The sequence below is a fragment of the Meleagris gallopavo genome, chromosome 22 (genome assembly GCF_000146605.3).
Source record: "Meleagris gallopavo isolate NT-WF06-2002-E0010 breed Aviagen turkey brand Nicholas breeding stock chromosome 22, Turkey_5.1, whole genome shotgun sequence".
Lineage (NCBI taxonomy): Eukaryota > Metazoa > Chordata > Aves > Galliformes > Phasianidae > Meleagris > Meleagris gallopavo.
In genome coordinates this window covers 13,493,232-13,507,938 of record NC_015032.2, presented here as the reverse complement: position 1 = coordinate 13,507,938, position 14,707 = coordinate 13,493,232, and the positions used below count along the sequence as shown (strand labels likewise).

General features: G+C 46.6%; 1 protein-coding gene across 1 annotated transcript; it reads right to left on the bottom strand.

The window, feature by feature from the left end:
• Positions 1 to 362: 362 nt before the first annotated feature.
• On the bottom strand, positions 363 to 12,231 carry ASXL1 (ASXL transcriptional regulator 1). Its single transcript, XM_010722615.3, is given in 12 exon segments — positions 363 to 4,149; positions 4,151 to 4,341; positions 5,066 to 5,681; positions 6,091 to 6,196; positions 6,671 to 6,767; positions 6,871 to 7,034; positions 7,460 to 7,612; positions 7,887 to 7,980; positions 8,272 to 8,369; positions 8,445 to 8,565; positions 9,594 to 9,702; positions 11,958 to 12,231. Coding segments are annotated over 12 exon segments (4,524 nt in total). The 5' UTR covers positions 12,014 to 12,231; the 3' UTR covers positions 363 to 1,430.
• Positions 12,232 to 14,707: the final 2,476 nt, after the last annotated feature.

Sequence of the window (14,707 nt, the reverse complement as noted above, 5' to 3'; positions counted from 1 at the left end):
GAAAAAGAAAAAAAGAAAAAAGAAAAAAAAAAGTGCACAGTCAAGGGAGGTAGGAGAGAGCTAGAAAAGGTACAAGCAGAAAAAGTAATAAAAATCCTATTCCTTCTACTGTCTTCTTAAGGAACGTCTGAGTTCTGCTCCCACTGAAGCAATTCACGTTCCGGAGTGGCTCCGGAGGAAGAGGAGCTGTTCTGCTGTCAGCCAACAGAGGTGTGAGGAGATCCACCTTCGTGCACCACTGGGAGACACAGCAACAGCAGCAGCTGCAAAAGGTCCAGGAGTGAGCACAGAGCCCTGGGCACGGCGGGCAGAGCCTCACCTTGGGCAAGACAGAACACAGCGGCTCTGACTACAGATGCAGATTAACAACTAACACCACTTTAATGCAATACTGCTGGAGAGCCCGAAAAATCCAAGGAAAAAAGAACCCTTTATGTACTATGTACATTACATCCATTTACAGAGTTGGCCAGTACTGTGTACAACATATAAATACATGATCAAACAGATGCATAGAGGATACTTACAGGAGCCAAATAATTCACTTTATACATCCAAGAATGAAAATATATATAAAAAAAATAATGAAAAAACACTGCTTTAAATGTTAAGATGATCGTCACATAGATGCACAGCGAGACACTTGCAAGTGGTCAGATGCTGTCACGGTAAGGTCCTCACTGCAGGCTGCAATGCAGATGGCTGCTGGCCACGCACCGAGCTTCTCAGAGCCTTCCTGCACGGATGTGTGCTACGAGGAGGCTGCAGCAGCCTCAGCCCTCAGCTGGTGCCAGAGTTCAGCTGGGCAACCCAAAGCCACGCACATCCTGCAGGGCGGGAGCCATTCCCTTGGCACGTGCTGCCTGTTTTTCTTCTCGCGGCTCCAACTGCAGAGCGCTTCACTGCTCACCACGTCCAACCGCGGCACCGGAGACCACGCAGAGGCATCTGCGTCCTGCCTGCACTGCTGTGCTCAGCACACCACCAACCGCGGAGATGGCAGAAGGGGAGAGTGGAAGACTGTAGGGGCTAACCTAGCGCAGCCCTGAAATAGAACACGCCCTGTTCCAGTTCCTTTGGATGTAGAGGTCTCCTCTCCGGAGGGTCCACGGATGCCACAGCAAACTGCCTCCCAGCCAGGTGCCAGCTTCAGCACGCATCCCAGGGCACAGCCAGCACGTCCATGATAGCACAAAGCAGAAGGATTGGCTCCAGTGGGACACAGCCCACAGAAATCGGAGTGTCATCGTGAGCAAGGAAGGGTTTTGCACTGTAGATTTCAGTGGGAAGGCGAGTCAACTTTCCTCACCGAAACGAAGTATAATAACATTTCTACTATAAACAGAATAGTATTCTGTGTACAGGTTTAGGATCAGTCGTTATCAAAATACGCACACTGAATATACAACCTGTCCCATGGCCATAATTTATTATCTCACCACAAGGCACAATACACAAAGCTTAGAGGGTCCTATACAGTCATCGTGACGAAACGCCCCGCAGCCTTTACACATTATCATGGCTTTAAGGCTGCACGAACACTTGAAGGATATTTCTTCAACGCTGCTGCTATCGGCAAACATCTGCACGGAAAGGGACGTGTTACGGTTTGCAGCAAAGTTCGCTTTGTGGGTTAGCTGCATCATGCTTCCAGCAAGGCTTCTGGGAAAAGCTGGAGCGCTGGATGAATAATTAAAGCTGGTGGAATTTAGCTGCAGCTTAGAAAGCTTCCCATAAAACGCTTGTTTGATATTGAACTGAGAGGGTATGGAAGAAGGCTCCAAAGGGTGACTGTGTCTTTTTCCTGCTTCCCTTGAAAGCTTCAGGAACGGCAAGTCCATCACCAGAGGAATACTCTGCGAATGCTCCCTCAGCTCTGCAGGGTTTGGTGCTGCATCCTTCTGGCTCTCCCCGCTACTCTTGGTTGGGCTGCCACATGCCAACACGTTCTCATTTTTTATTCCTCCCAGGGTGTTCACACGCTGCTTTGAAGTCCACTCTTCCCTTGCAGTCGGCATTCCTTCTGCAGACGCACAGCTTTTGGTCAGAGAAATCTGTTTGGTCGGGGCCAAGGCTCCCATGGCTGAAATCTGATCTGAAGCCCTTGAGTGATGTAGCCTAACACCGGGGTTGCAAGGAAAACCAGAACCAAAGAGCTTTTTGCCTTGAACTCCAACATAATTTTGATTGACAGATGTATTCCCCATCTGATTTGGGCCGAGAGAATCTACACTTGGAGATAAAAACGGAGGTTCTGGAGTCAGGTTCGGCTTCTCAGGACTTTGATTTGTGATGACATTTGTTAATGGGTTATGCTGTGGCACCCGATGGACCTTAGACAATTCTTTTTGCTCTTCAAAGCCACAGGAAGAAAATGTTCTTTCCCGAGGGCTCATGTCTTCAGGCTTCTGAGAGGCACTTGCCACATTTGCCAGTTGGTCTTGGCAGCTTAAGGTGAAGCCAATTTTGGAATGTTTTTCTGGAACGGGCTGATTCTCCATACCCTCCACTCTAGGCAATGCTGCTCCTGACCCACATGTCTTCTCCTGGGGATCTACAGAAGATCTCATTGGGGGGAAGTCATCACTCCCGGTTAGGGCACTCGTCTTTATCTGCACATCTGGGCAAGATTCTTTACCAAAACAGCAATTGCTACCTCTCTCCATTGGCATGGGGAGGCTTTCTGACTGCTTGTCTAGAGGCGGCTGTGCACCTTCCACCTTGATGTTGGCGTGAGGTACCGGGAGAACCTCTTCCAGCAGATGGTTCCCCTTAAGCAGCTGCTTCACCAAAGGGCTGCTGGCATCAGAGGATATGGACTGAGCAGAACCCGATGGCCTCTCAGGCTTTGGGGGCAATGGTGCATGCAGTCCCCACCTCTGAGGTGGAGGTGCAGTGCTCACTGTGGCCACTGAAGAAAAGTCCACAACGCAGGGCGGATCACCTGCTTCCAGAGATGATTTTGAACTAATTTTATCACATTCCTCAGTGCTGCTCTGACAGAAGGAGCCCTTCCTAGCTACCTCCCTACAGCTGAGGTTTCTGTAACACATCTCCATCTCCACATTCTCATCAACCACGTCAGCTTCAAAATCCGAAGCAGTATCTGTTGATTCACTGTGTGTGCTCTGTACTTCATCATCTGCCTTGAACTCTCCAGTCTCTCTCAACGGCTGGCACTCGTCTTCTGATTCTGTTCCGGGGCATCTCTCCCTCAGTTTTTCGGAGGTATCTATCCTATTCTGAGAAACAAAGCCATCACATAAAGAGGATTTCAACAGAGATTCTGCATTCTGTTCCTCATTGCTCAGTTTGCCATCATTCTCTCTCCCTGCCTGCAGATGTGTGAAGTTACACAGTGCGGGCACTCCTTCCTGTGCGCCAGCAGTCAGTATTTTGGAGTCACCGCTATAATTTTTCATGCATTGTTCCACTAATGTTGTTTCAGAGCCATTAAATCTAAATCTCGATATCACTTTCGGCTCATGGCATTCTTTACCACCCGATGGCAACTCTGGCAGAAGAGCAGGATGACTGGTGGAATTTTCCTTTACATCAGAAGGATAATCCAACTGTACAGTGGGAATACCAACATCTCTGAGTTCTGACACAATCCTGCCTCCTGCAGGATCAATCTCAGCTCCGTGCGCTTGAGGACACGACAGACCAACTGCGGGAGGAACCACGTGTGTCACCTCTGTGCTCTGCCCCTCCTGTGACGCAGCACATGACGAGGATTCAGTCCTCGCATCGCAGAAGAGCTGCTCGGGGCTCTCCTCTGGCCTCTCCAAAGCCGTGCTGTCCAGTGCTGACGCAGTCAGAGCATCACAGCACTGCCCTCCAGGTGAGCCATCGCCGGACTGAGCTTCCCCTGAGCCAGCGCCTGCAGCGCATTCCAGAACACCACTTCCCTCAGTCTTCGAAGAAAAGGAGTCTTGTTTCGAGGAGGCAAAGGAATTTGTGCTGGCTGCCTGTGCGGCCGCCTCAGAGCTGGCCTTCTCTCCATTCAGACGGAGAGACGACAGTAGTTGTGTTCGCTGTAGATCTGATGAGCGCTTTCGACGAGTTCTCTTTGATCTCCTGCGTCTGCGATGGCTGCTGCGTTCTCCTCCACCCCCCTCAGCGTTTCTCCCTCCGCCGGGGCCGCCCACCACCAATGGCGGCTGCAGCAGCTTCTCGCTGGGCTCGGGCCTGCAGAGCACGGGCCTTAATGTCTGCGAGAGTTCTGGCCCCGCTCCTGCCCCGGGCGGAGGGCTCCGTGTTGGGGATGATCCTGGGGCATATCTGGTAAGCTGGCTGACCTTTAACCACCCAGGGTGGTTTAATACGTGAAAGTTGAATCTGAAAGAAAAAGAGAAACACTCAGTTGTAACGCTCAACCATTTTCAGACAGCAAAATGCATTTTCTTCACGTCTTCTTATCGCAATATTTCGTTAAGGAGTTAAAATTCCAACTTAAACACAAATTTTGGCAGAGCAGTGGCATGGCTCCCGTAACCTCTGCTTATGTGCTCTGTCATGCGGGATGTAAAGCTCACTCGCTATTAACGCTGCTTTGCCAGAGCCAGCAGACAAACATGAAATAGGTGCTTTGCCTTCAGACCTTCATAAATCAAAATGGTCTCCTTTACATCAGGGCGACTGCTCTGAAGCTAGCAAGATGGATGCCTCCAGTTGAAACAGCGTAAGTCTGAAGGAACACTTTTCTGCCCCCAAAAGAAAGGAACGGGGAAATGACACAGGATAAAGAATATGATTTGAAGGTCTCTTTCGCAACGAGTCAGCTGGTTTCAGGAAAAATGATTTCTGCATCCACAGAAATTAAAATTAACACAGTAAGTCAAGGTTATGCTGAGCTCTTGCACAAAGACCTTGGAATGATTTTCCATTCTTTGCCCTTCTAAACAAGATAGTAAACTGGGGCAATCAGAGGTACTCAGCCAGCTCTGCCAATGAAACCCTTCCACTTCTGCTAACATGACAGCACTTGACATTTTAATAATGTTTTGATGCTACTAAGCGTGAGAGCCCTGAGATACCAAGCAGCTATAATTCTCTTTCCTACCCGGATGGGTGGGACTTTTGGCTCCTCTTTAGTAGGTTGTGGCTTTTCTGAGTGAACACTTTCAATTGTGTTACGAAAGGACTGACGATCTTCAAGCCGGGGCTTCTTTTCGGGGAAGGAGGCAGAGGCAGCCTCCTCAAAGCATTTCCTCTTCTGGTCCTTTGATTCCCGAGCAGAGCTCTCCTGGGACAAACAGGGAATTCTGTTTGCAGTTGCCAATGACAGATCTTCTGATTTACTGTGCAGTTTGGAAGTCTCTGGAGAGAGTTGCAATTCTGAATTCTCTGGCTTCAGTACTGCAGCAGAAGCACTTGTCAGGTCATCTTTCTTCAGGTCCATCTCAGACTTTGTGTCTTTATGAAGAGAGGAATCCGGTCCCACAGAAGCAGTCTCTTTGGGAGCCTCTTTTTGCTCAGAATCACGCAATTTGTACAGGCTCCTCCTGGCTCTGCACCGCAGGTCGGCCCGGGAGCGCTTCTTGAAGTGCCCATCCCTCTGCCGTGTGGAAGGACCACGTGGCAGCCTTGTTTCTCCTTTAACAGACAGAGCTGTCCTGTTCTCGGCGTCTTCTTGCACCAAATTCTGCTCCTGGGATTCTTCCTGGGTCAAGCCCAACCTATAAGGCAAACGCAGAAACTAGTTAAAATCTAAAGCTCCCCCCAATTTAAGCATTTCATCTATTATTCATAGCGGTACCGTCACCACTATACATAGTAACATACAGATTACAAAGCAGAGACTCATCAAAACCTCATTAAGTCAGCCTGCAATGAGATAATCTCTGTATCTGCTATCCCACATTACTGTCACAGGGAGTAAGGGAAATAGGAAAAACATAAAGTTATGTGATGGAAAACAAATAATATTAACTTGTCTTGAGGACAAAACAGATGGGCTATAAAATTCTGCTCTGACCAAACCAATTCCCCCTAAGGAACCATCTTCTCATGTATCTACAAGCAGAACCACACACTGCCACCTGCATAAGCATCCATAAAAAGGACAGACGAGGCAAAATTCCTTACTTTTGTCCATAGTAGTCCTCAAAGAACTTCTCCTTCCACTGCTCCACTCTCTTCTCCTTCTCCATCTCCTGCCGAATTCGAACTTGCATTTCATGTGTGAATTCACCTACAGGGATTGAAGATTCTGAAATTCAGTTCCAAGCAAAACTGATTTTGTAAAAACAATCTCTTTTAACAGTACAGTACAGAAGTTATATATAAGGATGGATGTTTTTCTTATTGCTCTGCTTTCTACTCTACTATGGATCCACATGCCACCTGCAACTATTTGAATGCAATAGTCACAAAGCCTGAAGTAAATCTGGAAACTAAACATCGTATTTTACCAGTTGAGGTCACTATTCAAGAAAAGATAAATCAGGCACTACTTTACACCTCCACTATTTTGTTCTGAATATCCCATGGCAACTAGAGAAAAATGAAATCTATGATTTTAAAGGAAAATAAAAATGAGCTGGGGGGCAAGACAGCCCCATCCACTGCCAAGTCAGACTACATTCCCATTCACTAACTGCAAAAGAAGAAAGCCCATAAAACGAGTACCTTTTCTGCAACCACCTGAGAAAGCAAAGCAACTCACCATCAGCCAGGCGTTCCCTCCAGCTCTGAGCAGCATGGGTGAAAAATTCATTATTCAGAGCGCTGCCACTGAGACGCATCAGCCCATCAGCCCCAACCTTAGGGGACAAAAAACAGGACAAAGAAAACAGTGCTTCAGCTGTCCTGCCAGAAAGAGCCAATAGGGTGAACAGAAAACAACCACGTGCTGCACCTTCGTACCTGTCTATCAACTTCTGGAAGGAGGTAAAGAAGCTGCTGCTGGAAGTGTGATGGGAGTGCATTAAAGGTTCTGGAGTTTATCAGAGCCCGCAGGTTTGTGTTGACGAGAATGGAACCAGGTGTTTCAAAGTCAATATCCTCACCCCTGTTTCGTTTCATTTGCCCTGTAGTTTAGGGGCAGGCAAATAAGATAAACATTATTGTATAAAAATGCATCAGCATTATGTGCAAAGAAGACACCAGAACAGACCACAATGTAAACTACTGCAGCAAAAGGAGTAAAGACTGTAGCATTCAAGTATGAAGAATGGCTTTCTCAACCATGCCAATTAATACTAAGCATGCAACTGGAATTTTGACACGAGTCACACTGCTGTCACATACAGACACAGTTCTCAGTACTGTTTTCCACAGCAGGAAACTCTTAAACAACTGGTTCACTAAGTTTGGAGAGGAAGATCCAGACCAAGAGCCTTAAGATCATCATATGCCTTCTAAAGGAATGGTTTTCTTTACTCAGAAATATAGAGATGTCAACACCGCTTGTTTTTATGGCCAATTTTCTCCTGACTGTAATAGAAGCACTTACCAGCTGTGGGCTTTCGGATACCTCTCAGCAGCTGTGGAGGATCCCTGTTTATTTCTGTTCGGCTGCGCAAGGTGGCACTGCACAGAGCCAAAGAGCTGCTGCTGCTGCTGGATGTGCTGCTACTCTCCCCATCAGCATGCCTTCCTGTGAAGCCTAAAAGCAATAGAATGTTACAGAAATATGCAAAGAACAGAAAACCAACTTGCAGAGTAGCTTTAGGCCATAAGAACTGTCTGCTAATAACAACGGTTCAATTCTTACGGGTTATTGTCTGGTTGAGATAAATGGTAAGTGGTTTAGCACAGATCAGTCACATGTATTCTCAGCAAATGTTAAAGAAGTCCTCAGGCAAACTTCCCGTTAGGGACCACTGATTAAAAGCTATCCACATATTTACAAGAATCATCAAGACAAAAGCAATGCTCACCAGATGCAGACTCCATGTGTGCCCCATTTACTTTCAGTGGCGTTAAGACAACACGTGGCAACATCACACCTGTCTTCCTCTTTTGTTTGGTTGTCTGTGGTCCAGAAAGAAAACAAAAACAAAACAAAGGCACAGTGACAGGATGGGAAGGCAAAATAATCTTCCAAGCAATGCATTTCCCAGTTAAAAGAACCACCTAGCTTCTAGGTAAATGTTCAAGTGTCAGTCACTAACTACATTTACAAATAGCAGAGCACTCAAAACTTCAACCCTGTACGATTCCTAGAAACTCCTCACCTAAGGAGACAGCCCCCCCACTCCCCCTGAGGCATCTGTGCACACCTGGTCCCTGTCACACAGCACGGAAAGCTGTCCTTTCTCCTACCTGTGAGGCTGTTCTATTGCTCTCCCTGGCAGTAGAGGGTCCCTTGCTCTGAGATTCGGTGGAACAGGAGGCATTAGAGGAGGTTTCATCAAGAGACACTGAAACAGACGTGCCCTCGGTCAGAAACAGAAGTAGATACTTGCAGCTTAAGATGAATGTTATTAGACACTTACCATCATTATCACCACTCACAGTGCTTGTTTCATTGGACTCGCAGCTTTCTGCATCTGCTGTATCCTCCAGTTCATCCCCTTCTGGCACAGACAGGTTCCGAGACCACTGCAGGGCATCCTTCTAAATAGACAAACAAAACTCAGGTGGCTGCAATCCTCCTCCCAGTCCCTACTGTTTAAACCAACGGGAGCTGTTGGTTTCACAGATACAGGTTTTATTTTAATTTCTTCCCTGTTTTAATCCCTTTGATGCAGAAAGATCCTTAGGCTCCTACTGGAGCAGAAGTCATGTAAGCCATTAGCACACTTTGAAGACGTTTCCATCAGATATATCTAAAGTACATATTAGTAACTTTATATCATTCTTGTGAATCAAGCACGCAGTTTCTAAGGAAGAGAAATATCTCAATATCTCATTCTTACTAGTTAAAGAGCAGGCATCACTCAAGAAGCCAGCTACTAAGACAGCAAGCCTGGGAGATGCATTTACTAACTGTGTAACCAAAACCATTTCAATTCCTTCTGTTTTTTTCCAAAGTGTGACAATTTAACAACATTTTCTGATGGCAGTAAAAGAGTTGCAAATGGAACAGCCAAGATATTAGTGGTCTAGAAAGCTGATATTTATCAGGGTATCCAACAGTACAAAAGAATGCCAACAAAAAGCCTGAGGCATTTTCAACACTGAAGATTACTGGGACAAAAGACTAAAATAAAACATTTCAGAGAGAACTCTGAATGAAAATACATTTTGCTATCAAGATTTTACTTGTAGCTATAAGCTCTCAGACCAACACAATTTACTGGTTGGCCATGTTCCTTTGTGGCTCTTGAGTGAGTGAAACAGGACTATTTTGGTAATCAACACCTGAGTTGAAAACAGAAAACTGGAACAAGGATTTATCTTGCTTGTGCAATTCATGAAATAACAGGCAGGGTTGAAAGGAACGTACCACATGTGGATGAATATAGCAGAAAGGTACAAAAGCTACGATGAAATAATGAATTCCAGACACACTTTCACATGATGATCTCACACGCAGCACACTCAGCTCATATGATGCTCAGTGACAGTTTAACACTCAGCTACGCATAACAAGCAGAACTCGCAGCTCAGCCTTCAACCCAGAGCACAACCTCAATATTTACCTTCAGTGTGAACAGGCTGATACGTCCAGGCAGTTTGTAGAAGAGCCCATCGCCTCCCCTGGAATTGGAATGGAGCATGGCGTTGAGGCAGGCCAGGGGAGAGGTACCACTGAAAAACAGGAGGTCACAAAAGGGACTGCATCATTTCCAGAAACAGCCTTATCGAGAAAACAGCCCAAAATGAAAGATCTGTTTAAATCAGCATCAGTTGCTGACGGAGGGGAACAACGATGAGACTCATTAACTTTATGGGACAGGCACTTCAGTCAGAATCGTATTACTGTTTCCCATTCTGACCTGTACATTTGCCTCAGCACATCACAGTAAAGCAATCTGCAGAAAACAGGAAATGTTAGGCTAATTTTGAAGCTACTCTTGGTCGTTTTTAGTTACTTCTTTCATTACACATTTCCTCCGTTACTCCGCTTGTAATTTTCAGGCTTGGATTGATTCTACTAAAAACCAGATTTAGTCAGCAGCAGCAAAACAAGAGCAGAGACAGCAAAAATGGTACGCATACGTATTTCTGGAATGTCTTTCCTGATATAACTCTGCACTGGCAGAGTTAGATGCAGAAGGTCTGATGAACCCATTTGGCAAGCCCTACGCAGTGCCCCAGTTTTGCCATTTGTGACCAAAGCAGCCATCCTACGCTCACAGCAATGGAACTTCCGTGCCATGTAACCTCATCTTTTCCAGTAAGTCACACAGGGGCGTGCAGAAAGCTACCTGGAAGAGACATTAAAGCAGTCCTGATTTCACTGTTATTAAAAGTGAAACTGAAAACTGGACGGAGACAAAAAGAAATCAAAGAAAATCATTCTCATATTGAAAACTGAGCTCAGAACCATTTCTATTTCCACTCTCCGTGCATTTGGGTTTTGGGCGTTTATTCACAAGCCTCAGCAGCAGACAAAATCACTCTCAATCATTTTTAGATACCATGAAAAAAAATTCCCAGCCTTCTGGCCTGTCAGACAGTGCTTTCCCTTCAGTACTTAACAGAACGTTTCAAGTAAGCCAGCCAGCCACAGAGCACATTTTCTTGAAATGGCAAAAAAACACCAAAAAACAAAACAACAGAAAAACCACAGACTTTTTTCCCAGAAGGAGGGAAAAACAAATAGCTAGAACTTTTCCAGGAGGAAGATTTTGGCTCTGCTGCTGGGTGCTGACATCCCAGCTTAGCACAGGGTCCATAGGGCTGCTAAGAACCAGGCCCTTCTAACTGGTTAAGATCACCCCCAGACCAGGACAGCACTGCCTCAATATTGATTCAAAAGGAAAACCCCCTCCCGAGTCGCTAAGCCGTTTCCTTCAGGAAATGCATTTTCAGGAAGGCCTTCTATTCAAGTCGCAGGAAAACCTGCTGCATATTTAGCTAGACAGGATTGCTGCCTGTGTCCTGTGAACAATTATGCTGGGAAGAAAACAGGCTTTTCTTACAGCAGAGAGTTAACAACAGGAAGGAAAAGCAGACATCCCAAAGGAAATCCAGTGACTGCCAGATGAGTGATGCAGCTTGCGGGGCTCTGCACAATGCAAGGTTTGGTTTGCAGCTCCCTAATGCGAGAGGTCACTTGGCACAACTGGGAGAAGCCCAAAGCAACTGCTGCTTGAGGACGTTACTGATGCAGCCTGGAGCAGCACAGAGATCTTCAGCTACCTGAGTAAGGTGGAGGACTGATCCAGAAAGGCACGGAGTATCAATTAAAATGAAGACATACGGCAGCTCTCACTGGCCGAATTCTTCTGAGAGCTGCAATACCAAAGCACTGGAGATGTGTGTGGTGAAGAGCCCAGCCACGGGGTGAGCCTTCAGCAGCCCCAGTGAAGCAGCAACTGAAGAGGCCTTATCTGTACAATGTCAAGAGCCACAACAGTGTAAGCAGTGCTTTCACAGTGCTCAGAAGTACTAGAAGTGCCAGCCAAGTACTATAGAATACAGTGAGATCCTTCTGAGTCTCCTAAAATGTAATGTCTGCTCTAGAAATGAAGAATCAGAGGAGACAGAACTGAAACTATTACCAAACCAGAGCCTAATAGTAGAAAGCACCAGGGGCTACTTATGAGAGAAATACGCAGGCAGCAAGTAAATCAGTGCAGGAGTCTGATCTGCAATGGGCATTTGTTTCACAGCAGATGGATGAAGGGAATTCTGTAGGTTACAAAAAAATCCAAGAAAAAAAAAAAAAAGTATTATAAATAACTGTATTGTCAACTGAAATTACCATGCTGGAAAGGGAAAAAAGGAAGCAGGGAAGCAGGCTGAGGATGAGGCAGAGTCACACGGAACAGCTCAGGCCTTCTATGCAGCCTGCACCACGCACATGCTGGGTTTTACATGTGATCATCAATACTAACCTCATTTCCTTCAGTCCTTCAGCCTCTATGACCTGCAGAATCTGCTTCGGGGTCATGGGAGCATCCGAGTAGTTTTCCAGCACCTGAAGAGACAGAAATACCAAGTGTCATCACAGGCTTGCATCTACCTTCACAGAACTGCTCAACACGCCAGGGTTCAGAGCCCAAAATACACCTTTCAGAGCTTTATTTATCTACAGAAGACAGGTGCTAAAAATTTCAGGTACTTCATAGTAAGCATGACAAAAGCCTTGACTCCACAACATGAAAGCCAGGGGGAGCTTCATCAGAATCCAGCATGCAATACCAATCTGCTACCAAACAGCCTTCAAAACTGTATAGCAGAGTAGTTAGGGACCTTTAATGATGTAAAATGTTCTCCCAGCCATATGCCTTCCTATCTCCCAGTAAGGAATCCAGCATTTTTCTGGCAATAAAAATATTACTGGGCAACTGTGTAATTCCTTCCTTGGCTTACTGTATTCAGTTCATCTTATCAAGGGGAGTGCTGTGGGTAAGTGTTGAGAAGGACAGAGTTCAGGAAAAGACAACAATGATTAAGGACATAGAAAAAAATTATGGGTAGGTGCTAAAAAAAAAAAAAAGTAAGCTGCATGCCTTTGAAGGAAAATGAGTAAAGTCAGACACTAAGAAGGCAATAAAATAGATAACAGCTCGTCCTTCCATATATCATATGAAGAACAGAACTGCAACTTACACAAGAAAAATTAGACAGGCTGATAGATATATATATTTTTAAAGCCTGTGGAAATTACTGCTCCACAGTACTGGAAGAACCTCGAGGGTTCAAAGAGGACTGACATCTCTGCTGATGTGGTCTGCTTGCATTTCCATCCCACCCCTCGGTCAGAGGGAAACCCAACCCCATGCTCTTCAGTTCTGCACTTCAACCGTGTTTTCTGATAAAGGAATTATTTAAACCATAGCCAGCCTATGTGAAATCTTCAGGTGTTTGAAGATGACAAGAACAGGTGTCAGTAAGCTACTGGGAAAGAACCACATACCCTGAGATAACATGGAAAGAAAACACAGTTTAAAGAAAAGATCAAAGAAAGCAATAAGCCAAATTCTAAGCGTAAACAATTTTAATTCCTTGTCAGTGCAGCTCCAGCACGCCTCCCTCCACTGATCACAGAGCCTCTGTAGGTCATCATCTCTGCACCCTCCTCACACCCCAATGCTCTGCATCACCCCAATGGGACAGACACTGACAAGGGAACATTCCTGTCTGGGAAAACAAGGGAATCCTTCACAGCTGACAAAGTCTATCTCAAGTGTCAGACACAGCACAGCCTAAAACTGAACACAAATGAGCATTTACATAAAAATAAAAGAATCTGCACTCTTGGGAACAACTTCCACTCGACAACTATATACCACCAATGGGGAGCTCGCACACCTCCAGCCAGCAGCACCACCCCTACCTGCCTCATTGGTGGGGATTCCAACAGGATCTCCACCAACACCAGCTATTCCCTGCCCCAAGGAAACGCCTTCCTCCACCATTTGTAACACAGAGCTGAGGTTCCTACATGCCCACCGATGGAGGCTGAATCAGGAGTGGTGTGGGCACCCGGCTCTGACAGTGCCCATCAAACAGTGCCACAGTTCCAGGTGCCCAACTCATCTCTAAGGGTTTATTCTAAGGGATATGCATAACATCAGCTCTGTAGGAGCAGCAACACTAAAAAGCACTTTTACCTGTGATTCTCAGAACCATCAAGAGGAATATGAAATCCAGCAGAGCACGTCAGAAAGGACAATTAAAAGCATTTTGACAGGGAGCATTTGTAAGCCTAGCGTTAAATAAAGATCTATTTTTAGTGGATTTACAATCAGTCCTGCAAGCTAGGAGTGCAGCTATGTAACTGCAGGTCTCTCTAAGTGGATAATCTAGCAGGAGATGGTTCTATTTCTGGTCCTTCAGTTGCTCTGTGATGCTGCTCAGGGCCTGACATCTCCATTCCAGTGCCTGAAGTGCTGGCCCAGAGGGCAGGTGAGAGAAACCATGTCTGGGAGGGGATCTTCACTGCTTCACAGGGGCAAAGATGCACATCAGGAAACAGCTGCTCAGCCACCCACTGAGTGCGGTGCTTGGGGCAGCCCCACACACTGAGGTTTTCACCCAATGGAGCTCAGGACTTCAGGATGAGGGGGATTTGGTGCCATACAGCCCTGTGCTGCCTGCAGCCCGGGCTCAATGCCTGCACACAGCCCCACAGAACTGGAACCCCGTAGAGACACAGCGCAGCTCCACAGCACCCAACTTCTGCCCTTTTCTGGTTTGTCAAGCCAAAGTCGTGACGGCCAGAAATACGATCATTTTTCACACCCACGAGTTGCTGGACAAGAGATGTCCTCACAGCGGGGCTTCCCTTGGGCTCAGCCACCCAAACGAACCTCATGCAGGAGGAGCACCGTGGCTACCTCAGTACAGAGCCCAAGAGCAGCAGGGCTGGGTGCTCCTTTCCTGCCCAGTCCTTGGCTCCGAGCCTTGCACCCACCATCTCTGAGCAGCACGAATCCAAACAGGACGGCCTGCAGCCCTATAAACCTGCAGCCCTATAAACCTCACACACCGTCAGCTCGCAGCCCGGCGCTCAGCCAGCAGGACACAAAGCTTGTTTTCCTTTCCTTTTCCTTTTCCTTTCCATTCCGTCTCCGAGCAGCTCATCGTTCCGCGCGCGCTCCCGAGCACAACGCGGGGCCGGGCGCGCGGCCGCATCCCG